The following is a 23,441-nucleotide window of genomic DNA, read 5'->3' as shown; positions in this document are numbered from 1 at the left end:
ATCATGCTGGGACCCAGCTCTGCCTTTGCTTGAGTTTTCTGTGTGCCTTAATGGAAAGAGCCATTCCATGTAGGCTTGAGGTCAGACAAACCTGAATTCAGAGTTCAATTCAGCCACTTACCAGTTGTGGGATGCTGGACAAATTTTGGTGCTTCTCCAAGCTTTGGTTTGCTCTTCTGTAAAATGGGCCCATGGTCCATCATTAGGGGCATTAAATGAGATGACGCTAAGTATCCAGGACTGAGTGTCTCATAGTAAGTGCTCAAGACGGGAAGCAAACTAGTGCCTACCATGTGTCAGGCCTCTGCCGCGTCTGTATCTTGCTCCCCACAACGTCTCTACGAGACAGACCATGCGGTCTCCCCGTTTTACACACGGGTAAGGTCCCTAGACCAGGTTGCACCTGGCCATTCTCCCACAGCCAGGACCAAGCCTAGAGGTGGTAGCGTCCTGGGATCAGTCCCTCACTGTGCTTCTCCACAGGTCCAGAACGTCCACGGAGCTTTCAACGCTCTCGGGGGAGCAGACAGACTCACCTCCAACCGTATGTACCCCATACCCACACTGGGAACAGCTTTCTGCCCCAAGATTCCCAGTGCAGCAGGGAGGGAACGGGGCGGAGAAGGAGGGAACGTTTACCAAGCCCTCGCTGTAAGCCAAGCTGTTAATGCTTCATTCCCACAGCTAGCCTGTGAGGAAGTGGAACTATCCCCACCTCACAGAGGAGGGAAGAAAAGTGACTTGTCGTGGCAGTCCTAGGCACATCATCACTGCTCCATGAATACCGGATGTTATCATTACTATTATCATTACTGCCACATAATTGTAGTCAGTTGAGATAATCACCCTAGATCCCACAGGGAGTGGTGACAGAGCCAGAATTCATCCTGGCTCCAAGTGGCACCGTGAGAACAGGGCTGTGGGTGGCTCAGTCAGATCTGGCCACCTGGGCTGCCCCCCACCCCACCCCCTCCTCCTGCTTCAGCCCCTCCCACCCACGAATGGCCCCTCCCTGAGCCTCCTCCCTGCTGGGCTCCCTGGCACCTTGGCCCAGATTAAAGAGCGTGCCACGTCTTTACAGACCTGCAGAAGAGCACACATACCTACACACCTGTGCAGACGCACGTGGGGCCTTGCACAGAACGGGCCTGGGAGGTCTGTCTGATCAAGCGGATCTACCCACTGGGTCCTGTAGGACAGGTTACCAAGACTTTTCTTATTTCCTCACCTGAGCTCACCTTTTCACCCATATGTCCTTAGTCATTTCTTAAAATACATTCACAGGCAGACCTCGGAGACATTATGGGATCAGTTCCAGGCCACCTCAGTGAAGTGAATATTGCAATAAAACAAATCACATGAATTTTTTGGTTTCCCAGTACATAGGAAATTTATGTTTACACTACACTGAAGTCTATTTAGTGTGCAGTAGCATTATGTCTTTAAAAACAATGTAAATACCTTAATTTAAAAATACTTTATTGCTAAAAAATGCTAACCATCATCTGACAACACAGGGTTACCACAAACCTTCAATTTGTAAAAAAAAAAAAACAAAAACAAAACACAGTGTCTTTGATGGGCAATAAAGTGAAGCAATGAAACGAGGTGTGCCTGTACTCTCTACCAGCCTAAGCATGGAATGGAATTGGGATAATCCAAGCAAAAGAGAACTACCCTCCATGACCTGCCCCAACAAATCAAGCTTCTCATTTCTCCGTGTCCCTGGGAATCCTTGCCTGTGAGCAGAAGTCATTTTTTCCAAGCAGCTTACCTTCTGATTCTTGTGCCTGGTGTTATATCATAACCACAATTCGTGTACAGTTTTTCCACTGGTAATGGAGGCACGGTTGCCCATCTAGCAGCTCTGCTGTGCTTTAAGGCACTGTCTTTTCATGGAAAACGTCTGTGGTTTCTACCTTTTCACCATTGCAGTAACGCCTCTGATATTTACAAGACTTGCTTTACATTTACCGTATTGCTTCCCAGCTGGGACCGTACCCATTCATGCTGCTTCCCACAGCATGTCAGTGTGTAACTGCGCCCCCTGGTTTTCACGCAGATGTCTGATTATACTGGAGGGAGACGATTCTTCGTATGGTGGGGTGTTCATCGTGGTTCTACGTGCGGGCAGCGTGTTGTCCCAAGGGGCCTGTCCCCACCTGCTTGCAGTTTAGCCTGGACCTCTCAGCTGCCTGATATTGGAAGAAAATCAAGCTAGGAAGGCCCCAGGGTGTGCAAGCTGATGGAGGGTGTGGGCAGAAAACCTTTCCTGCTCCCGGACTACTGACGAAAGCCATCTCAGGCTGGCTTCAGTAGAAAGAGAGTTGCATGAGATGCACCAGACAGCCGGGATAGAGTGGGCTCTCATTTCCTCAGCTCTCAAGCCCGGTACCACCCCCCGTCCCCATCCCCGCCGCTTGTCCCTCTGCTTCCAGGTCCCCCATGGGGGGCTGCTTCTTGTCATTCAGGTCTCAGCTCAAATGCCACCACCTCAGAGAGACCCTCCCTGACCACCTTTTGTACAGTAACCCCCATGCCTAGCAACACACCTGTTTTTCTTCCAGGCACAGACCACTCTGTTTGAAGATACTGGCAGTGACTCTATTGTACCAAAGGCCTTAAAATTGGTCATTGCCTTTGAGTCATCAATTCTACTTAGAGGAGAGTAAGCTAAGGAAACAAATAAGAGAGTGTGCAAGGATTTAGGGAAATAATGGTCATTTAGGTCATTGTTTATAAGAGTGAAAATGAGCCACAGCGTCAGTGTCTGGCCCCAGGAGCCTGGTTGAGCACACTGTGCATGGCCTTTCTGGGGGATGAGTGCAGTGACCGTGATGTGTCAGAACCTCACTGGTGTTCAGGCAGCAAGCACCTATTGAGCACCTGCTATGTGCCAGGCGCTGTGCAAGGGGATATGGCGATGGATAAAACCAATGCCGTAGACCTTACACTGTATCTTAGACCTGAAACAGTGTCCGTGGTGTTCAGTTCTCAGAAGAAGGTTCAGTATGATCCAATTTTATATTTATGTTTAGGGAAATAGAAATATAAGTATAAATAGAAGTCTAGCAGTGTATACATGAGAATGCGAATCTCCGATTTTCTGTGGAGGGTGGCTTTGTGGGTGATATTTTTTTTCTTTACGATCATCTGTGTGTTTTACAAATTTGAACAGAACTATTACAGGTGTGATTTTCATAAGGCATTCACTCTCTCGTTCCTTCAGGTTTTTAACGCGGGGCCATGGGCATTTGGAACTCCGTATTTCAAGTGTGGTCTTTGCGCTCCTGGCTTAAAATGCAGATTCTGAGCCCCACCCCAGACCCACTGAGCAGAACCCTTGGGGTGAGGCCCAGGTGTCTGCCTTTTAAATCCTGGGTGGCCCTAGTGCTCCTGACAATCTGAGCACCGGCGGGGTTGAGCGGAGGGATGTTGGGGTCTTCATGGGCTTAGCCCTGAGGCTGCAGGACTTTCCCCAGGTTTTTAGAGGAGTCAGGTCACAAGAGGGTTCAAGAAACACCGCCCTTTCCTTACCAAGACGCAGTGTTGGCAGGAAGAGGCTGTGAACACCATCTACATCCCCTACCCTTTCACAGAAGATGAGTCCAAGGACTCGGGACTGACTCAGCCAGGAGACCGGGATTAGAGCCCACAAGCCTGAATTTCTGTGTTGTTTTAGCTGCGTGGTCCCTGACCCGAGATTCTAGAAGGCAGCAATAGAGGGGTCTGTGAGCTGCTCCCAGCATCCCAGAAGGCCCAAAGGAATATCACCTTTTCCCGGGATGCTATTCAGCAACTTTGGGCCAGCATTCTATCAGCCTAGTGTTTGATTCCGGTTACCTCATGCTTATCAGAAGCTGATTCATCTGTTCTTCTATTCATGCCTCTGTCCAGTCAGCCCTCCATCCATTCATTCATTCAATAAGCATTTGCCACTGTCCACTTTGTACCAGGCCTTGTGCAGGGTTCTAGGGACACAGAGATGAGTAAGGCTCAGTCCCTGCCCTCCGCAGTCTCCCCTATCCAGTGGGGAAGGGGTAAGAGTTACAGTGGAATATGACAGGAGCAGGTGGAGGAAGAACTTATCTCCCATTAATTGAAAATGGGGAAAGAAATTAATCAGTCATTATAGATAGGTGCAGTTTTTCTGGTGGGTGGATTCTTTTTTAAAACTTGAACCCAGTTTTTTTTCCAAAAGTAACAATATTCAAACAGGAGGAGAGGGTGCACAGTAAAATGTGACCTTTATCAAGTCCTGCCTCCTATCCCGCCCCCCACCAGAGGCTAAAGCTGCTAATAGTTTCTTGGGCATCTTTTCAGAAAATTCTTCTCTACATTCTTCACGCATGTAGAGGAGTGAGTCTTCCCTGCCCCCAATACATGGAAACATGTTATTCACCCTGGTCCATAACTTAGTTCTTTTCACTCAGTGATACCCACTTGGAGAGTGGCCTCTTCCACACCCCCTCCTCAACAGCTGCCCTGTTGATGGACATTAGGGTTGTTACTAGAATTTAACATTATATACAGTGCAGGAGTAAAGGTCCTGACCGATGGAGTCTTTCAATTCCTGGTGCCCAAAGGGAGAAATGAAGAGGGGTCGTTTGGTGGTGAAATTGTGCAGACTGAGTACCTCTCCACCCCCCGCAATGGCAAGCAGGTTTAGGGTTGAAACGAGCTGCCGGCCGGGCAGTACCCGTCCCCCTGCCTCATGCTGCTGTGTCCTTCCCACAGCCCTCGCCTCCCACGACTACATCTTGAAGATCGTGCCCACGGTTTACGAGGACAAGAGTGGCAAGCAGCGGTACTCTTATCAGTACACGGTGGCCAACAAGGTACACGGGTGGCAGCTGCGTGCAATCGCGCCCTCTGCTGGCTGAGAGCCGAGGTGACAAGTGTCTGGGCGTGATCTCCTCTGATTCCCTTCAATGGGCCTTTCCTGGAAGGGTGATCTACCCTGGGTAAAGATGGGAGGCCAGTCTCAGAGTCAAGGGGACGAAATCGAACCGGGACATAGGGTGTGATCTGTTGGAGAAAGAGCAGGCAGGTGGCCTGTCCCAAAGGTCTAGGGCTTGCAGACATCTCCACCGCCCTGTATCTGGCCCTGGTCATTCAGGCACGGGACCCTGATTGGTTAGCACACAACAGATGCTCTGGTTCGTGGGGCACAAGCTCGTTATCCAGAATCATGAGGCTCTGGAATTACACCAGATGGCTGTTGGTTAACAGGTATGTCCCAGGACCCCAGTACTCAAATTCACGGAGAAGCAGGCAGGCCTTGGTGGGAAGCAAAGCACAGTCAGAGCCAGCAGAATGGGGTGACCGACAGTGGTTTCAAGCCAAGACAGCCTCAGTCTCCCCGGAGATGACCCTGCCATGGGACATGAATGCTTGAAGCCCATTGGTTGAGGCACCCCCAGTAGACCCCTTTACACCAGGACTCTCCTTCTTTTTCTGTTCCAGGACCGCCCAGACCCCTTAAGGTGATATATTGTTTGGCTCTAATAATAATAATAGTAAGAATAGTAGCTATCATTTATGGGTTACTTACCATGGGCTGCACATTATGCTAAGCTCTCTACCTCCACCATCTTCTTCAGTCATCAAGACAGCTCTGACGTTGGGACTATTATTGTCCGCATTTTACAGATTTGGCCACTGAGGCACTGAGAGGTGGTCCTGGAGCTATAACATGGCTGAATGGGGATTAGAACCAGCTTCTCCTCCAGCTCCAAAACCTGGTCTCTTGATCACATCACCTATTCAGTCTGAACCAGGGGCCTCTGAGTCTGCCAGGCTGGGAGCTACTCTCTCTTGGGTGACTTGGGGTCCCTCTACTCTGCTCCACCTGCACTGATGCTCTGGTGTAACTCTCCGAGGCAGAGGGGTCCTGTTTCTTGGAGGGCATCTCACTGGAACCTCAAGTGCTGACAGCATCTGACAGATGGGAAAAGGCGGAAGCAGTGTGAACAGAAAGAGTGTGGGCTGTGGAGCAAACTTCCGTTTCAAACCTGGCTCGGTCACTCACTAGCTGTGTCACCTGGGACGAGTCACATAACCGCTCTGTGCCTCAGTTTACTCATTTGTAAAACGGGGATGGTGCCCACCTCATAAGGTCGCTGTCAAATGAGGCAGTGTTTTTAAAACCACCGAACCCACAAAGAAGGCTTTGGCAAGTGGTACCTACTGCTGCTATTTTTTTATTATTTTCCTCTGTCCCTCAGCTCTGGGCTGTGACCCAGACAGTCACCCTGCCCCATGAGCTCTCCCTGGAGAAAGCTGATCTTGTTTTGCCCAAGGCTCCTTCCCTTGAGGCTTTGGCAAAGGCCCAGCAGCCAGGACAGCTTGCTCAGCTCTCTCTGCGGCCTCAGCCCCGACCTGCCCTGTGAGCGCGTGAGGCTGCGCCCGTCGGGGTCGGTGGCAATCCAACAGAGGAGGCAAGTTTCAGGGTTGTCCTTAGAGAAGCTGCAGCGCTTGGGCCTTAGTATTTGGGGTTGGGGCTAAAGTTTGGTCTCCAGTTGCTGAGGACAAATGAGACTAACCGAGAGGTTTTCAGCATCCTGACGTGGATGCACTGTTAATTCAGCCCCTTGGCATCCTTGGAGTCCCGGCCGGTGCCTTCTGAGGAAGGCTTGTGGTGGGGCTGTGCCCTCTGACTTTCCAGTTCCGTGTGTTCCTTCTTTGAAGAAGCTTACTCCCCACATCTCTCTCTCTCTCACACACACACCCTCCTCAGGATGTCATGAGGACTGTCCCCTCCTTGCCAAGCTGTCCAGACACCCCTGGGGAGATTGGGCCATTCGTTCATGGTGCTGCAGTATTGCACATATTTTTACATGCCTCCTTCTCCAGACTGTGGGTCCCTCTGGGGATGGGGCGGGGCGTACTCCCCTCAGGGTCCCCAGCAACCAGCAAGGGGCCAGCACACAGGAGAAGTGCTCAGTGAACTATCACTGAGTAAACAAATGGATTCTGCATGGCCCAGGAGTTGAAGGGAGAAATAGGCCTTTACTCAAACTGAGCCCACTCACGCTTGTCCTTTGACAGCTCTGCTCTCCTATTTTGATTCTGGTGCTGCTTCTGAGGTCATGCAGTCCATTTCCAAGCAGCCCAAAGGGTCCAAAATGCTCCCAGTGAATGGTGGCCATCCAGGTGCTGGTGGCAGAGCTACTGGGGGGAAGGGTGTGAGAGGAGGGGTCCGTGGAGCCTGGCTCTGCAGGGGGAGGGAGGGAGAAGAGCCTGTTCTTGTGGGTTTCCGGGGACCCTCTGCCACCCACCCCCCCATCCCCCATGCGACACGGTTTGAGCCTGAGTCTCACATCCCCAACCCCTGTTCGCTCTTCTTCTACCCCAGGAGTACGTCGCCTACAGCCACACTGGCCGCATCATCCCCGCCATCTGGTTCCGCTATGACCTAAGCCCCATCACGGTCAAGTACACGGAGAGACGGCAGCCTCTGTACAGGTTCATCACCACGGTGAGTGGGCGGGGTGCCTGCTGTGAGCTCCTTCTCCTGGCACCCCAACCGGTTCTCCAAGAAGCAGGATGCAGCCCACAGGGCTAGGGGCTCAGCCTGTCCACACAAGGCTGGGACCTCTAGGATGTTTAGAAATGTCATCAGAAGCACATCAATATCGATGGCATTTCATCAAGAAAATCTTTTCCAGAGGGGAATGCCACTCAATCACTTCATTCCTTAAGCAATTCCATCTTTATATGGCTCAGTTAGATGTTCCTGATTTTCTCCAGTTTTTTATTTTTATGGAAATTATTCTTAGCAGGGCTTATCCTTTTCTGTGTAAGTTTTACAGTGAAGATTTCACTCATTTTTTTCCATGTCTATTTTCTAACTCTAGCTGCTGATATTGTCAGGTTTTTTTCTTTCTTTCCTTCCTGTCTGTTCTCTTTTTTCTTTTTTGCCATTGTCTCCACCAAGTCCAATCTTCTGTGAGGCAGCTTCAAGCTGATGTCAGTTTTCTTTGATGCTGACTATTTCTATCAAGTACTATCCTGGCTTCCCATTGAAAATGTCCTTGGGGTCAGAACAGCCAGGTCACAGTGCCCTGCTCCAACCAAGAGGCCTGGAGAAATTCGGTAAGCCAGAGTCAGCGAAGGTGGAAGAGATGAGGTGATTTTCCCTCCCTCTTAGATTTAGAAACTGCTTTTCTACCTCTTCATACTTTTAATAATGATTCAGAATTAGGTGTCCAGTCTTGGCTCTTTCATTTCCTGTTCTGACTAGGTCTGTATTAAGACTCTGTTACAGAAGAGACAGGACCCCATATCAAGCTGGCTTGAAGGATAAGTGGGCTTCAGGTATGGCTAGATCCAGGTACAAATGTCTGGAATAGGTCTCTCTTCATCCTGCTCTCCTCTGTACTGGCTTCATTTTCACATAAAATTTACCAGTAGAAAGTACCTCTTTCTCAGTAATCCTACCCCAAGTTATGGATAGAATGGCACTGTCATTGGCCTGGCTCAGGTCCCAAGCTATCCTTGTGGCCTGTAGAATGAATGGTGTGCTCCAGTTGGCCAGCCCCACCCAGACTGCAAGGACAGAAATTACGAGGGGGTGGGGTTCCCCAAGAGAAAAATCAGAGACCAGTTACCAGAAGAGGAAAGACTGGATGCTAGGCGGCCAAAAGGCCAGATGTCCACTACAAGGTCTCCATCTTATAATTGATGAGATAGGAATAACAGTCCCCACTTTTCCTACCTCCCAGGGCCTCGTGGGACTCAAAGCAGATTACGAAAGGGAAGCTCTGAAATTATAGAAAGCCATGTGGATACAAAGGGTGTCAAAATTTGGTGCTTATATGAGCCTCAAAATGGCCTTTTACTGTTCTCTGACTCCATAAAAATTTGAAACTTCTGATCGACCAAGGGCACCTAACATAAAGCTAAAACACCAGACACAGATTGGGAGAAGATATTTGCCACACATATAAGGAAGAAGTATGCTTCAGAATTTATACATTAAAAAAAAAAAAAATTTTCTACAAATCAGTAAGAAAAAGTGACCAAAAAGAAAATAGGTAAGGACTTGACCATTGACAGAAGAGACCACACTGGCAGTGGAAAGACGCCCAAGTTTACTAGGAATTGGAGGAATGAGATTCAAAACAACCCAATTCAATCCTATCAGATTGGCAGAACTTAAAGACCTGCCACTGTAAAGATTGGGAGGATGCAAAGCAAGGGGACCTGTGTATACTATCTGGTGTAAATGGGGTCAGCCACTTTGGAGGGATACATACTAACCCTTTGGCTCCAAATCAGGGAATCTGTGAGCAAGTGATTCTACCCAAGGCCCCACAGGGTAGCACACTAAGTGGGTCTTGGCGCTGATTCTCAGCCAGTACTCTTACTGCATACCCAAAATTGGACAGAAGCGAAGACACAAGGAGGCACCCCTGTGTGGGCGTGGTCTGCATCTCAGAGGCCCTGGGGTCTGCGGCCTTGATGGTGGCAGAGAAACCCCTGTGCCCACACCTCACTGTAGGGTCGGGAAGGATCTTCATGGCCCCCTTCCTGTTTCCCCTGTGTTCCAGACAGCTGAGGCGCTGAGTGTTGAGATCCCTTGGCAAGTGGCTGAGAAATGAAGCGACTTCATTTATTTGCTAAATGTTTGCTAAACTTTACCATGCGCCAGGCCCTGTGCTTTGCAGCAGGGATAGCAAGTTAGATGCAATCCCTGCTCTTAAGCTGCTCCGCAGCCGGTGGGGGAGATGGGCGAGCACACAGAACTGCAGTCCCATCCAGCAGGGGCTCCGATGGAGCTGTGCACCAGGTACCCCAGTGGCAGACTCCCTTCTGTTTGGAAGGTTCAGAGAAGGAAACCCCAAGGTGGGTCTTGAAGGGTGAGGAGACGTTTTTTAGACTGGTGAGTGAGGGAGAGAGGGTCTTAGCAAAGGGAATAGTACATGCCAGGGTGCCCAACATAGCGTGTCTTGTGAAGGCCATGTGGCTTCTTTCAATGCGGAAAGAATTCTGAGAGCTGGAGGTCCCAAAAATCCCAGGGGAAGAGCCCATCCTGCATCACCCAGAGGCCTTCTCCTCCTCCCTTTGGCCACCAGCCCCTCCTCCACCCCGGCCCTGCCCACCTCCACCTGAGTGGGGGCCATGCTGCAGGGAACCTCCTGACATCATTAGCCTGGTGGTTTTTCTGAAGGCCCCATGCTGCCATTTTGGTTGCCACGACAACCGTGGGGTCAGCCCAGAGTGAGCCAGCCGGCTGTCCCTGGCAGATGGCGTCATTGTGGAGCTTCAGAGGCCTCTGTCACAGGGCGGCAGATGTGGGGATGACGCTTGCACGCAGACACACAAGCACAAAGACCCCCGGGAGCCCTCGCCGGGCAGGGTGGAGGTGGGATGGAAGTGGAGGCACCTGCTGTGACTTCTCTTTCTCTCTTTATGAAATCAAACACTCGTGTGCATTGGGGGCCTCTGCAAATAGCTTCTCAGAGGGGCTGCTGGAGAGGGGGCTTAGGCCAGGATGTCGTCATGTGGCGGCCGCAGGGCTGCGCGGCAGCTGTGGGTGGGCTGGAATGAGGGGTGGGTGCAGCCAGGGGTGGGGGAGTGGGTGTGGAGGGGAGAGGCATTCTAAGTAACAAGCACCTGGCTTAGTCAGGGTTGCCCCTTCCAGGCTCTTATGGTCTGGAAAGGACCTTTTTTTCATGCCCTGCCTGAACAGAGGGGACGCCCTCCTCCTGGAAGCCTCCAGCAGGCTGCCCGGGCTCCTGTCTCTGGATAACCAGGGCACCTTGCTCAGACCTCCACTTTGTGCTGTTCCAGAAAATTCCACCACTGAGAGAATAAAACAGATGGTGTTTAACACCATGAAAGGGATCCCTTTCAAAGTGCCCCCTCCCACACATGCACATTTGTCCCCTACCCCTGCCACTTGCTGAAGCCCCTTTTTGGAGATGGCCTTCAAGTGGGTGGTGGTGACAGATCGGGTGGCTTTAGAGGTGTCACATCACTTTCCTTGTGTGTGTTTTATTCTATTTGTGGGGAGCAACCAGAAGTCACCAAGTACCAAACTGGGTCAGTATGGCCATGACAGTTTTTGTCCACAAAAAAGTAGCACCTGGTTATGATGACATGCCCTCGTTGGATAACAGGGTTAGCTGAGTTAGACATCATCCCTGCCCTCAAGGTGCTCCTTGCCAGTGAAATAATCCCCCAAAGTTTAGATTGCATCTCATAGTTGCCAGGCCTGATTATGATGAGCTCCAGGCCTGACTCACCTCTGTGTCCCTAGCATCTGGCACAGGACTTGGCCTGGATGTAGGTGCTTAGAAATATACAAGGGATAGCTGCTTAAAGAAGTGATCATATAGCTGCACTTATTAAGCATCTACTAGGTGCCAGGTAATTTTACAGTCCTCTCCTTTAACCCTCCCAGGAACCCTCCAAGGTAGATGATATCATTCCTGTTTTAGATATGAATTAACTGAGGCCCAGAGAGGTAAAGAAACTCTTCCAGGATCTCACAGCCAATAAAGTCAAGGCTGGGACTTGACGCCCAGACTTGCCTCTGCCATATCCTCCCATCACCAGCTTGGGAGCCTTCATTTTCCAAAACAAAGGCTCTCAAGGATGTTCCAACAACAGAGCCCCCAGAAGCCATGGAGCCCTTGATAGGACACCAGGATCATTTGATACAGTGACTTCTGTCCTGGGAATCAAGAAGAAATATTATAGCAGGAAACAAGGCAATATTATGAGTATGTGTGATAACATCACAGTCATGCCCATGCAAGCCATAAAAAAAGCAAACTGTCCATCTAAGACTGGTTGGCTGGTGGTGCGCAGGTTTTCCTGCCCTTATCTGATTACCTTTCACTCATCTGTTTGGGACACCTGCAAAGATTTTCCATTGACAAAAGGCAGCAGGTGTGTGGAGTGGGGGGCACATAGGATGGTTAAAAACAAAAACAAAAAACTGAGAGGAGACAAACTTAAAACTGAGAAGGTTTTACGTCTGAGACTGTGTGAGTTGGGAAAAGACCAGCTTGGTAGCCGGACTGATACAACAGCCGCTTCAGACCCTCCATTCTCTCCTACTTGGGCTTTCCTCGGTGTGTCTCTCTTCCCAGGACTGAGAGCTCCAGGAAGGAGAGCTGGCTCTCAGTCACCTCTGCTCTCCAGACCTGGCATAGCCCGGGCAGGTGATAAGTGGGTGTGAAACAGTGAGCAGACACGTGGAGGGTGTACACCTTGGTCCGGTCCCCAAAAGACAATGTCTATTATTATCTGAGGAGCAGAACAGAACCCAAATTAGCAGCCCTGTTATTCAGGCCTGGAAATGTGTATGTAAAAAAAACACTTCTGTTCTGGTCCTTCTGGACGTTTGAGCAAAGCTAGTTCTTTCAGAAGGTTGTGTACCAGGGACTGATTGCTCCAACTGAGTCTGAACACCGATATCACAGTTGGAACAGGAACTCCTGGTACTTGCTTTTCTAGGGCAGGTTCTGAGACGAATAAGGAATATTAGAAAGGCATGGGCTCCATTTTATAAACTACACTTATTTTTGCAGCCACACAGCGTCTTAATTCATAAACTTCCCTGAGGGAGACCCCTTACCTTTAGGACATTTGATATGTAAGACTTAACAGAGCCGAGAAAACAAAGTATAAAGAAGCCCTCCAGGCATGCAGATGGGAACTGAGGGGAGCCTTCAGGTGGGGGAGAAGCAGGGTGAAGGAACAGGAAAAAACAGGCCCTTTGCAGCCTCCCAGACCTGGATGCTCATCACCCTTGCCTACTTGGTAGCTGTGTGACCTTCGACAAGTGGGTCCCTCTCTGAGCCTGTTTTCCTCACCTGTGAAATGGAGCGCACCCCATTTGCCCTACTACTTGCAAAGAATGAATGAGGAGGCAGAAGAAAGTGCCATCTCAGGCCTGGCACGTAGTAGGTGCTGCACTGAGGTGGTTTTTTCAGAGGGAGCGGTGGGTATTTTGCAGCTGCAGCCACTGTAAAAATGGCAGGGAAAAGCCTCCACTCTCCCCACCTCCCAGGCTCCTGGACTAAAGGGTGCAAGTGGGCAGTCTGGCAGGCGTGACAGCACTGACTGGAGACCACCACACCCTCTCCCCCCCACCTCCCCACCTCTCCCAGGCCCAGTCATCAGCTTCCCTTCCATGACAGCCTCCACCTCTGCCCAGCCACAGCCCTGGTGTTCTCATCTGCGGCTCCAGCCTGTCTGCCGCCACCGGCATCTGATGGGACTCCGATTCATTATTTTTTTCCTCACGCTGTGCCTTTTGCACAAGCTTTTCAAGCAAGGCTGACTGGACAAGGAAAGTGAGCGAGCAGCGCCCGGACACTTAACGGTGGTACATCAGGTAGCTAGACAGGGCCTCACAGTGAACCCCATTTCACAGATGAGAGAAACTGAGGCTCTGAGAGGTCAACTGGTTTTCCCAGCCAGGGTTGCAGAGCTGGTATCCGCCCCCAGGAATGTTTACTCCAGAGCCTGGTGGAACACAGAGGGATTCAGCCCTCCAGCTGGTGTGGTTGGAACTTGTCCTCGCCATATTATAAGGAATCAAGAGCCGTGATTAAAATGTCAGGGGAACACACACACACCTTCCTTTCAAGGTAGACGAGCTGACTTCATTCTCCCCACGGTGGAAGGTCGGGAAGCTGGGGGAGCCGCGGGGAGGAAGCCTCGCCGTAAGAACAGAGGGGCATTATTGATGACTTCTGATGAAAGCAAAGTAATGTGCTTAGCCCCGACTCACTGGGGCCCGCATATTGAATGGTCCTTGTCTTCATTTCCGGAGCTGGGGCTGCTGACCAGAGTAGGGTTGCAGGTCCCGGCTGTGGTGGCCCCTCCTGGCTCAGCGGCCATGCTCTCCCGTCCTCCACCCTCTCCGCCGGAAGTTGTCCCCCTGCCTCAAAGCTGAGAGATGCAAGAGCATAGCAGCAGCAAGGGACCAAGGGAACAGGCATTCAAGGATGTATGTGTAACACGGGCAATCCCAGGGCAGTCCTGAGGGGTGAGGATTAGCCTTCCCGTTTGTAAAAGTTAGGAAACTGAGGCTCAGGGAGCCATGGAAGTGGGTCCAACATCCTGAGTCTCCTCCACACCCCCAGCTCCTGGGCTGACACCCCTTGTGTGAGTCACCTTTGCCCCCTGCCTGGGGCATGGAATTCTTCTACTCCTTTTCTAAGACGTTCGTTCATTCATTCACTCCCTCACTCCCTCACCGACTCTTTTATCGGTTCTTTCCCACTCACTCACGCACACACACACTCCTTTACTCAGTGAACATGTCCTGAGCCTGCTGTGGGTCGAGCTCTTCTGCTTTCTTCTCTCCCTGGGGCAGTCGGGAAAGCGAGCTTTAAGCAGTAGGGTTGGGGTAGGGGACTGGGGGTGAGGGGTCGCTCCCTGCCTGGCCGAAGACTGGAAACAACCTCTGGCCTGAGGTGCTTTGCCCCCAGGGATGTTCTTCATGACAAACCCACCTGTCTGGCACTCAGCTACTCCCTCTGTAGAATGGGCCCTCGGAGGGCTTGGGACCTGAGCAGCTGTAAAGAATCTGCCTGTGATGCCTGGGACACCCTTGCCATCCTGTCCTTCCATGAATGGCTTGTCCTCTGCTTAAAGAGCCAGGTAGAGAATGGAAATTGAGACCCAGAGGCCTGCTCTGGGGAATAAGTGATATTTTACCCATTGTTCTTCTTAGAGTGGGTCTCAGAGAGGTTTAGAAAATCTCAGATCTTAGCAAGAAGGTTGGAGCCTTCCAGTCACCTGGAAGATGAGATTAGGTACCATTTACTGAGCACCTACTAAGTGCTAGGCACTCCAGAGGCATTGCCTGCAGTATGACAGTTGGCAAAGTAGGGACAGTTCTCCCATTTTGCAGATCAAATAACTGAGGCCCAGGAAGGCTCTCCCAAGTCCAGAGTTAGAAAGCGACAGCCACGACTCGGCTTCTGAATTCCAAGCTCTTTCTGCTGCCACAGCCTGGAAGGCCACTGTGGGCTCCCCAGTCCTCACACCCGACCTTGGCCGTGTACCCTGAGGAGGTTCACGCCTCCCGGCCTCTGCACACCATGGAGGCCCGGTTCTCCTAGCTCTTCTGCATGCAGAGCAGCACGCAAGGGAAGTAAGTGTCGTGGGTATGATTTGCTTCGTTTTCCTTTTTGTTCATTTATATTCATCTTGGGCCCTATCTTCCCAGGCCAGGGAGATGCCAAGTCACCATCCTCCCTTCCACCAGGCCTCTCTTTATCTCTTCTCAAGATCCCTATCAGCCTCCTAGCATCTGCGGTTGGTCATTTCCCCCCGCCCCCCCCCCCCATCAGCCAAATAATGGTGAAGCCTGTGATCTTGCCACCACCAAGGTAGAGCCTGAGTCCAAAGACAGAGACATACCCTCTGGTGCAACCTCGTGGCTACATTTATTTCCCTGCGTTTCAGAATGTAGAAACCGTGACCTTCTCGGGATAAGGGATGGCCACGACTGACCACGTGGGATGAGTCCAGATGTGGCAGCCTCCTGGTGCTGGGGGTTTCTGTGGCTACCATCTGTCAAAATCCAGGGCACGCCACAGCCTGGGAGCAGCCCAGGACCCTCTCCTCACGAGCCCTGCTTCACCTCACCCCAGTCACCACCTGCGGATGTGAGCAGGTCAGGCAGGCCAAAGGCAAAATAATGAAAGCAGGGGGCCGTGGCAGCATCAGGCGGGCTGCTCGATTTCTCTCAGCTTTTGAGCAGTCCCCCGCTGCCCCACTGAATGTGCCAGAATTCCTCCTCCTCCATGGACCGGTGACCAGCACCTTGAATAGACGTAGAATAATGGGGGACATGCAGCTGCACTGGGTGATGTCAGTAGACACACACAGTAGCTTCCTGAAGAGCCCCTTAGCCTTAGGCACCCTGTAAGTAACTCAGACAGGGTCAGCTGCCTGGCAGCTTGCATGCTCCCAGGGCCTCAGTTTCCCCACAGCTCTGTGTTTTCTCATGTACCTCAATGAATGTGTTGTGTCTCCTTCTGTTCCAGGCGTGCCCGGTGAACGGAGGCTTCAGTTTGGGTGCCAGGTGTATGTGAATCATAGGCACACGCAGGTTCCAAAGCGTGTAGATGAATATAGATATGTGTGTGTGTGGTTATTTTTTATTTTTTTATTATTTGCTCCATTGCACTTAAGTCACATTTTCCTATCCTCTGATCCAAGCTCTAAAAGCATTTTGCGGTATAAAATCGCCCATCATCTGATCCACTCTACCAAAATAACCCGGCTCCCCTGCCGTCATCCTCCTTGAAAAGTGGCCCTGCGTCATGCTCTGAGGCTGGCGGGGAGAGGCCTTGCCCACTGAAAACACTTCATAATAATCCCCCCAGTGCCCCCTATCCTCCTCTCTCCCTGGGGGGTCGCTCCGGTTTCTTGGGCTGTTATTACTGGCATGCCAGCTGCTCTACTTACAGCCTATCTGTACAGACCTGCTCTGTCTGTCTGGGGCCTCACAGGCCTCCGCTTAGCTCATCTCTTGGAAATATAATTTTAAAAATAAACGCCGGTTCGATTCACACTTCCCTCTTGCCTCTGCTGTGTCTCCTGGCCTGTTCCGCTTGGCACCAGAGGACCCAGTATGGCACTGTTGTCTCCCAGAGTCCTCCGATGGGACCTCCAGGGCGGCCTCAGGGGCCCTCCGGGGCTGCCCAGATTGGCTTCTTCTGAGACCTGTGGTCATTTAAGTGCTCCTTAAATGTGGCAAGGGAGAAAGAGTGAGAGCTCTGGGGGCAGACAGACTTGGCTCTGCCCCACACTTGCTGTGTGACCTTGGACAGACTACTTCCCTCTCTGGGCCCATGGGTACATGAGAGAAGAGGTGCCTTCCTCCGGTGGGTGGTATTGGTATTTATGAACGACATAAAGTGTGTCTTTAGGGGAAAAGTACATTTAAAGTTTCCTTGCAAACCTTTTATGCACTTTAGTTCTTTGATGGTACCAGAAAGCAACTCATAGGTAGGCCAGAAAATTTTGAGGAAAACATAGCATTATGTTGACGCATCACAAGTGGAGTGCTGACAACTTCAAAACAAAGTAAATAATTCGTTAGGTGGGCTGTTTCATGCCTGGGAAGCAGCAAAGGGCCCTGCTGAGAGTTTTGAACTCCAGTTCAGCCACTAATTACCGTGGCGTTGGACGAGTGACTGAGTGTCCCTGTGCCTCAGTTTCCCTGGATGTAATATAGTTATAAGAATAGTACCTCCCTCCTAGGGTTGGCCTGGGGATTCAGTGAGGTGGGAGGCATGAGCATTTCAAAGCGTGCCTGGCACAGAAAGGTGCTGTGTAAGTGCTGTCTCTTTTGTTGTAGTTCTTATTTTATTATGTGGCAGGAAGTGAGGAAGTACAGGCATACAGGTGACATTCATGACCATCCCCGTACGACAGCAGTTCTTAATCGGGCAGTTTTGACCTCCAGGGGACATCTGACAGTGTTTGGAGACAATGTGACATTTTGGTTGTCACAGCAGGGAAGAGAAGGTAGTACTGGCATCTCACGGGTGGGGGCCCAGGGTGCTGCTCACCGTCCTTCAAAGTACAGGACAGTCCCGACAACAAAGAATTATCTGGTCCCAAAAGTAAATAGTGCCGTAAGAAACTGTGCCCCGATACAAGATTTCTGGTAGCAACATAGGCCCCTCTCTCCTCTGTAGCACTTGCCTTGGTTGTCATTTTGCATTTATCGGTAAGATGATTTGATTACTACCCGTCCCACCGATATAGTACAAGCTTCTGAGGGTGAGAGGAGATTGGTTTCTCACTCCGGCCCATCCAGGCCAGTGCTGCCTGTTCAGCCCACCCCAGATGTTACTCAGTCACTGGCAGCACTGGGCCTGGACCTGTCAGACCCAGGTTCAAGTCCCCAGTTTTGCCACTTCTTGACTGTATGACCTTGGGCCAGCGGCCCTGCCTTTCTAAACTTCCGTTCCTTCATCTGCAAATGGGATTGTAAATATCTGATAAATTTAGAGTAGAAGTTAAGACCACAGGCTCCAGAATCAAAGACATGCCCAAGTTCAAGTCACAGCTCTGCTACTTATTATGTGAACGTAGTTACCTATTTAAGCCTCAGTTTCCTCACCTCTGAAATGGGTCTAATAATCCCCCTCCTTTCAGAAGGTTAATATGGGAATGAAAGGAGCTGATAATGGTTACTTTTATTATTATTTCATTCATCAACCAACAAGTGGAGTTTTTGAGCCCCGAGTATGTTCCAGCCCCCGTTGGTTACCACGTGGTGGGCCTAATGGGGCAGAGCGTCTGCACTTGCTGAGCTCATCATCTCGTGATTTGGGAGGGCTCTGGCCTGGTGCTCCCTCCAGTGCTGACCTCTGACCTCCCCTCACCCCTTTCAGATCTGTGCCATCATCGGCGGGACCTTCACTGTTGCCGGCATTCTGGACTCGTGTATCTTCACAGCCTCGGAGGCCTGGAAGAAGATCCAGCTGGGCAAGATGCATTGACGACCCGCCCGGCCCGATGGCCGAGGACCCAGGGAGACCGCCAGCCCTGTCTCCAGCGCCCCGTCTCCTGCTGCCTTCTACCTGGCCCAGGATCTGGCTGCGTCCCAAAGTGGGGGTGAGGGGAGGGAGGGGGTGGCTCACGGGTTCGCAGCTACCTCTTTTCCCCATGTTTAACTGTAGACGACTTACACTGCCTGAAGTCTGGGTGCCCCTTCCTTTCCCTGAGGAGCCCCAAGACCAGAGTCAGGCAGGGAAGGTTCGGGGATGCTGGAGACCACTCCCGGGAAAACTGCAGTCCTTTCCCTGTTGGGCGAGCAGCTCAGAATCCATCTTGACCAGTTCTCAGCCAGGCTTTGACAATCTCTCAGAGCTCCCCACCGTTTGGTCCCACTAAGCACTTGGTTTCTCCCCTGGGCAGCCAGCCTGCAGACCTGGGCTCTGGGCTTTGGACCGGGCTGCCCAAAGGTACCTCCCACCTGGTGCCTTCAACAAAGAATGGTACTTCCCAGGCAAGCCCCTGACACGTGGCCCTGTAGATGGAGTCCTTGTTTCTCCATCCCTTCCTGCCCGACCTAGAGCCCGGGCCTCAAGGCCCTCACCCCCACCCCTTTCTTTTCTTCCCCAGAAGCAGATGCCCAGTTGTTGGGCAGCAGCTGTGTAGACTCAAGTCTGCCCACTGGTCCCTGGGTGCGTGGCGAGTTCCCCTTCCTCTCTCTCTTCATTGTTCCTCTGAACCCCCTGCCAATGTGCCTCAGCCCCCGTGCTGTGTGGCCACAGCGTGGCTTGGTGGAGGGGCTGGCTGTGACTGGGAAGTCATCCTTGGAGAGCCAGACATGGTTTGTGCACTTATGTCCAGATGGGAAGCATCCTTTTCCGCGACCCTAAAATAATCATGTCTCAGCCTCTCCCAGGCGGCTTGCTGTCGGTCCCAAGGCCTTAGGTGGGGGAAGCAAAGCAGACCAGCCCTTCTCCCATCTTAGCATGTCCACCCTCGGGGCTCCCAAGGGTGCATAGCGCTTGGACCTCTCTGCAACCCAGTTGTGGCCCACTTGCCCCACCAAGCTCCCCACTGGCTGGCCACACACTAACTCTGTCCTGTTCCTGGGGCGGCTCCACTGTTTCCTCACTTGCTCTTGGGTGGGTCCCTACCCCACTTCTTCCCCCCATCCTTCCCCCTTAGTCCTGAAAGGGAGAGGCAATGGTCCAGGCATGAATTACACCCAGGGAATTTTAGGTATGCTCCCCCCTTTCCAGGGAGAGAGTCGCCCACCTGTTTTCCATTTATATCAAGATTGTTTGCATACTTTTGTAATTAAGGGGAGTGTAATTAAGGGGAGTGGAAGGCGTTTTTAAATTATCTCTGTGGATGGTTCAAGTCTCTGCCGTTTGTAATTTTTGACTCTAGATTCCAATTAGAAAAGCTTCCCCTTTTGCATACGAGTTGAGTGTAAACTGCATTTGGTTATTTCTGGTATCTGTGGCCACTCAGATGGATTTTTTTTTTTTTTTTTGCATTCTCTTCCCCAGTTACAGAAAGGAGCCTCTTGGGTGTGTGAATACGTGTGCCTGTAAAGGGTGGGCAGGGCAGGGTGGGGAAATGTGTGGCATGCAAGTGAATTGAAATCCCACATTTATGCATTTAAAAAAAAACCAACTCTTGAGGACAGAGGGGATGTCAGTTTCCTATGGAAGAGACACCTCTGACCCATTATTCTTATAAACAAAATCTCAAGGGAAAAAAATGTTTTAGTTCTTTCTCCACTCATTGGGTTCAAATAGATTAAAAGGCTGATTTTCAGAAATATTGCTGTGTGTTGCTTTCGACTTGATTGTGTCTGGGTAGCCCGGAGGCTGGGATCACAGAACAGAATTTCATTCTAGAGAAGAGAAACTGGGAAATGTGGAGAAGATCTGTGAGCATGATCAGAAAGTCAGGAGCCCTTGGATTCAGTCCTTCCTTTATTGAATCCCTACAGAATGTCCCCTGATCTGCTACTTGCTTTTTTCTTTTTAATTTAATTTATTTTATTGAAGTATAGTTGATTTACAACCTTGTGTTAACTTGATGTGCTCGCTTTCCAGTTGTGTAGCCTCAGGCCAGGTCCTTAACCTCATGGTGCTGTTGCAGAAATTAAATCTATAATGGGTGCCAGTAAGTTATACTGGATCAGAACAAGCTCATGTATGCAGGAAAGTGGTACGTAGTAAATTTTCAAACATGGTAGTTGTTCCGTATAGGTATTCCCAAATACAATAAGGGAGATCCACCATCAGCTGTGAGAAAGGGACTTCCATGGACATTTGCCCTCCTGCTGCCCAGTCCTCCAAGGCCTTCACTGGAACAGCACGGACGTGGATAAACACGTCAGAGATGAATGTGAGAGCGATCCAGTCTGCGAGAAACTCTTCACTGACCCTCCCCGTTCTCTCTGTAACATTCTGTGCGATACTTGAATTACTGTGACACTCAAAGCTAGAGATCGAGAGCATATGCCCACCGGTAGTCAATGAGGTATGCTCCCAAACCTGTTTGTACCAGCTGTGCTTTATGCTGTAGTGATGTGACGTGACTTAGTTAACCAATGACGTATGACTGAAAAATGGAAGAGTCTAGTAAAACTAAGTTGAATACTTTGGAGAGACCTGATAAAGGTGAGTTGCCACCCCCTCCTCAAAATGCTACCGAATTCAGGGAATTCCCTGGCAGTCCAGTGGTTAGGACTCTGTGCTTCCACTGCAGGGGGTACTCAGCCCGTACCCACCCAAAAAAACCCCCCCACGAATTCAATGTGAATAAGGCAACTGAAAAGAGTTGGGGTGGGGGAGTCCTTGAGGATTCTGCATTCACACTGAAAGTAAGTTCTCACTCCACGTTAAAGAAAACGAAACCTGGAGCCCTGCGGTTGGTTTATGTAAGGACATAGTTTACATAAGGAAAATGAACTCCAGCAGAGGTTTCTCCATGAAAAGCCTTGCTCAGGGTCAAAAGATGGGCTAATGTGGGTTTTTTGGGGGTTTTTTTTTCATTTTCTTTTTTTAAATATTTATTTATTTACATGGCTGCACCAGTCTTCATTGCGGCACGAGGGATCTTTGTTGCTGCATGCGGGATCTTTAGTTGCGGCATGCGGGATCTTTAGTTGCAGCATGCGGGCTCTAGTTCCCTGACCAGGGATAGAACCTGGGCCCCCTGCATTGGTGTTACCGAGTCCAAGCTCGCTCTGCTCCCCGCACGACAGGCCAATAAATAGACAATGTGTTGAGGCAAGGAATACAACTTTATTCAGAAAGCCAGCAGACGGAGAAGATGGTGGACTAGAGTCCCCCAAAAAACCGTCTTATTGGGGTCTGGTTGCCAGTTTCTTTTATAGAATCAGAGAGGGATGTAAAGTAAAAAGGCAGCATAGAGAGGGAGAGGCGAGGAGGAAGTAAAGTAAAAAGGGCCATCAGTCTTGCAAAACATCTCCTGGAGTGGCCAGCCTCCAGGAGGGTATGTGTTAATTTCTTTCTTGCAGCCATTCACAGGTGGGTAGGGTTCCCTGAGGCAGGCCATTATGTATGATTATAATAAAAGCAACGAAAAGCAAAGGCTAAAGTCAAAGAAACAGATCCAACATGGAGTCAAAATTGGCTCTTCCCTGTTACACTGGGAGCGCAGTCTTGACCGCTGGACCACCAGGGAAGTCCCGGGCCAATGTGTTTTAAGTTGATGTAAAACCTTTAAGGTATATGTGTGTCATTTTTATGATTTCTCCCTTGAACCAGTTCTTTCAGTTACCTAACCAAGGGCAGACTATAGTGTTTTCGTGCAAGAGGATTTCTCAATCAGGGCTTATGGTGCAAACCCAGAGAGGTGTAGGTGACGGGTTGGGGGCTGTGGTGGTTCAGGAAGAAAAGGCTTCTCCTGGGGAGGTGTTACAGCTGCAGAAGAGGTGAAGTCGTAGAGGTGCTTCGGTGAGGAGCGACCCTCACATGCTGAGCTCACACTGCTTGGGGTCGAGGTGGGGCTGTGAACCTTGGGAAGAAGTGGGGTGTGGCAGTGCGGCTCATGAGTGGCAGCTGTATAGTTTTTTTTTTTTTTTTTTTTAAGGAAGGCACTTTTTTTTTTTTTTAAGCCATTTTATTTATTTATTTATTCATTTATGGCTGTGTTGGGTCTTCGTTTCTGTGCGAGGGCTTTCTCCAGTTATGGCAAGTGGGGACCACTCTTCATCGCAGTGCGCCGGCCTCTCACTATCGCGGCCTCTCGTTGCGGAGCACAAGCTCCAGATGCGCAGGCTCAGCAATTGTGGCTCACGGGCCTAGCCGCTCCGCGGCATGTGGGATCTTCCCAGACCAGGGCTCGAACCCGCACCCCCTGCATTGGCAGGCAGACTCTCAACCACTGCGCCACCAGGGAAGCCCAGCTGTATAGTTTTTATAACTAAAAGTCACAGATTTGATTTTGGTTCTTGCCCGAAACAAAGGTACACATTTTCTCAATGTGCCAGGGCACTGGCGGTCCTAATCCCTTTTTAGGAAGCTGGTTCCTTAGCTGCTCCAGCAGATAGATGTCGCGGTCCAGGAATGTGTGGGGCCCTGTGTGGAGAACATTCACCCAAGACTCTCCCCTCCCCTGCCCCCCAGCAGTTGTCTTCTGTCAGTTATGTGGTGATGAGGTCATGCACTTTATTCTGACCAAAATAACTTATTTTTATCTCAACTCTCGTAGTAATAGCTACCAATGGTTAGGCATTCTCCACGTGCCAGGCAAGGAGTGCTTGTTCAGGTCTTGTCTTTTTTAATCCTCACAGCAATCCTACAAGGTGGCTGTTACCTCGTTTTTAGGAAGAAGAAAACAGAGATTTAAGTAACTTAGTCACAGAGCTAGCACGTGGTGAAGCTGGAATTCAAACGCACATCCGCCTGACTCCAGGGTTATGAAGAATTGTATGGTTCTGGCTTACT

General features: G+C 50.6%; 1 protein-coding gene across 1 annotated transcript in view; it reads left to right on the top strand.

Annotated features, from left to right (window-relative positions):
* The window catches only part of ERGIC1 (endoplasmic reticulum-golgi intermediate compartment 1), a 105,466-nt gene extending 85,170 nt beyond the window's left edge, over window positions 1–20,296 (top strand). Inside the window, exons 6-9 of the mRNA XM_082456642.1 lie at window positions 422–544; window positions 4,738–4,838; window positions 7,358–7,480; window positions 18,387–20,296. Coding sequence (XP_082312768.1) covers window positions 422–544; window positions 4,738–4,838; window positions 7,358–7,480; window positions 18,387–18,494 — 455 coding nt within the window. The 3' untranslated portion in view covers window positions 18,495–20,296. The remainder of the gene's footprint in view (window positions 1–421; window positions 545–4,737; window positions 4,839–7,357; window positions 7,481–18,386) is intronic.
* Window positions 20,297–23,441: the final 3,145 nt, after the last annotated feature.

Source organism: Balaenoptera physalus (assembly GCF_965194825.1).
Source record: "Balaenoptera physalus genome assembly, chromosome: 3".
Lineage (NCBI taxonomy): Eukaryota > Metazoa > Chordata > Mammalia > Artiodactyla > Balaenopteridae > Balaenoptera > Balaenoptera physalus.
The sequence above is the reverse complement of the archived record's forward strand: the minus strand, read 5'-3'. Positions and strand labels throughout refer to the sequence as shown.